Source organism: Diaphorina citri, unplaced genomic scaffold, assembly GCF_000475195.1.
Source record: "Diaphorina citri unplaced genomic scaffold, Diaci psyllid genome assembly version 1.1 scaffold40718, whole genome shotgun sequence".
NCBI lineage: Eukaryota > Metazoa > Arthropoda > Insecta > Hemiptera > Psyllidae > Diaphorina > Diaphorina citri.
In genome coordinates this window covers 1-557 of record NW_007418044.1, presented here as the reverse complement: position 1 = coordinate 557, position 557 = coordinate 1, and the positions used below count along the sequence as shown (strand labels likewise).

General features: G+C 44.9%; 1 protein-coding gene across 1 annotated transcript; it reads right to left on the bottom strand.

Moving 5' to 3' along the window:
- Window positions 1–167: 167 nt before the first annotated feature.
- On the bottom strand, window positions 168–551 carry LOC113473544 (histone chaperone ASF1-like; the record flags this gene model as incomplete). The annotated part of the gene is made up of 2 exons (XM_026833112.1): window positions 244–551; window positions 168–185 (listed from the first exon to the last, which is right to left on the bottom strand). Coding segments are annotated over exons 1-2 (193 nt in total), but the record flags the coding sequence as incomplete, so codon positions are not given.
- Window positions 552–557: the final 6 nt, after the last annotated feature.

Here is a 557-nt window from a genome sequence, read left to right as displayed (position 1 = left end):
CTCCTCCCGTTTTGATTATCACTCCCTAATTTCATTGAAATAGGACCAACAGTTCGAACAAAAACAAACAGACAAACTAAATGCAAAATCCTGGCGTTGAACTATTATAAATCACAATCTTCAATTCTTCATACTTCACTGAAATAAAAAAGTCCAATTTTACTTACCTTCTTTTTTCTCTCCACCCTCAGCCTCTTTTCCTTCGAAAAGTCCAATTTTACTTACCTTCTTTTTTCTCTCCACCCTCAGCCTCTTTTCCTTCGTCCTCCTTCTCCTCCTCCATTTCCTCATCTTCCTCCTCCTCTTCTTCCTCGTCCTCCCCCTCGCCCTCTTCCTTCTTGTCCACATTCAGCAGGTTCGCCTCTTCTCTCGCCAACTCCAACAGGGAGATCCCATAGTAATAATAAACATCTCCCATTTCGTTTCCCGTTTCACCGTAGAGGGCGCTGAACTTTTCGCAAACTTCGCCTAGGGTCTCGACAGCGCTCTCGTAGTCTTTGACCAGATAATGACGTTTGCCCTGCGCGAGAAGATTGAAGGCTTCGGCCTTTCTCGGC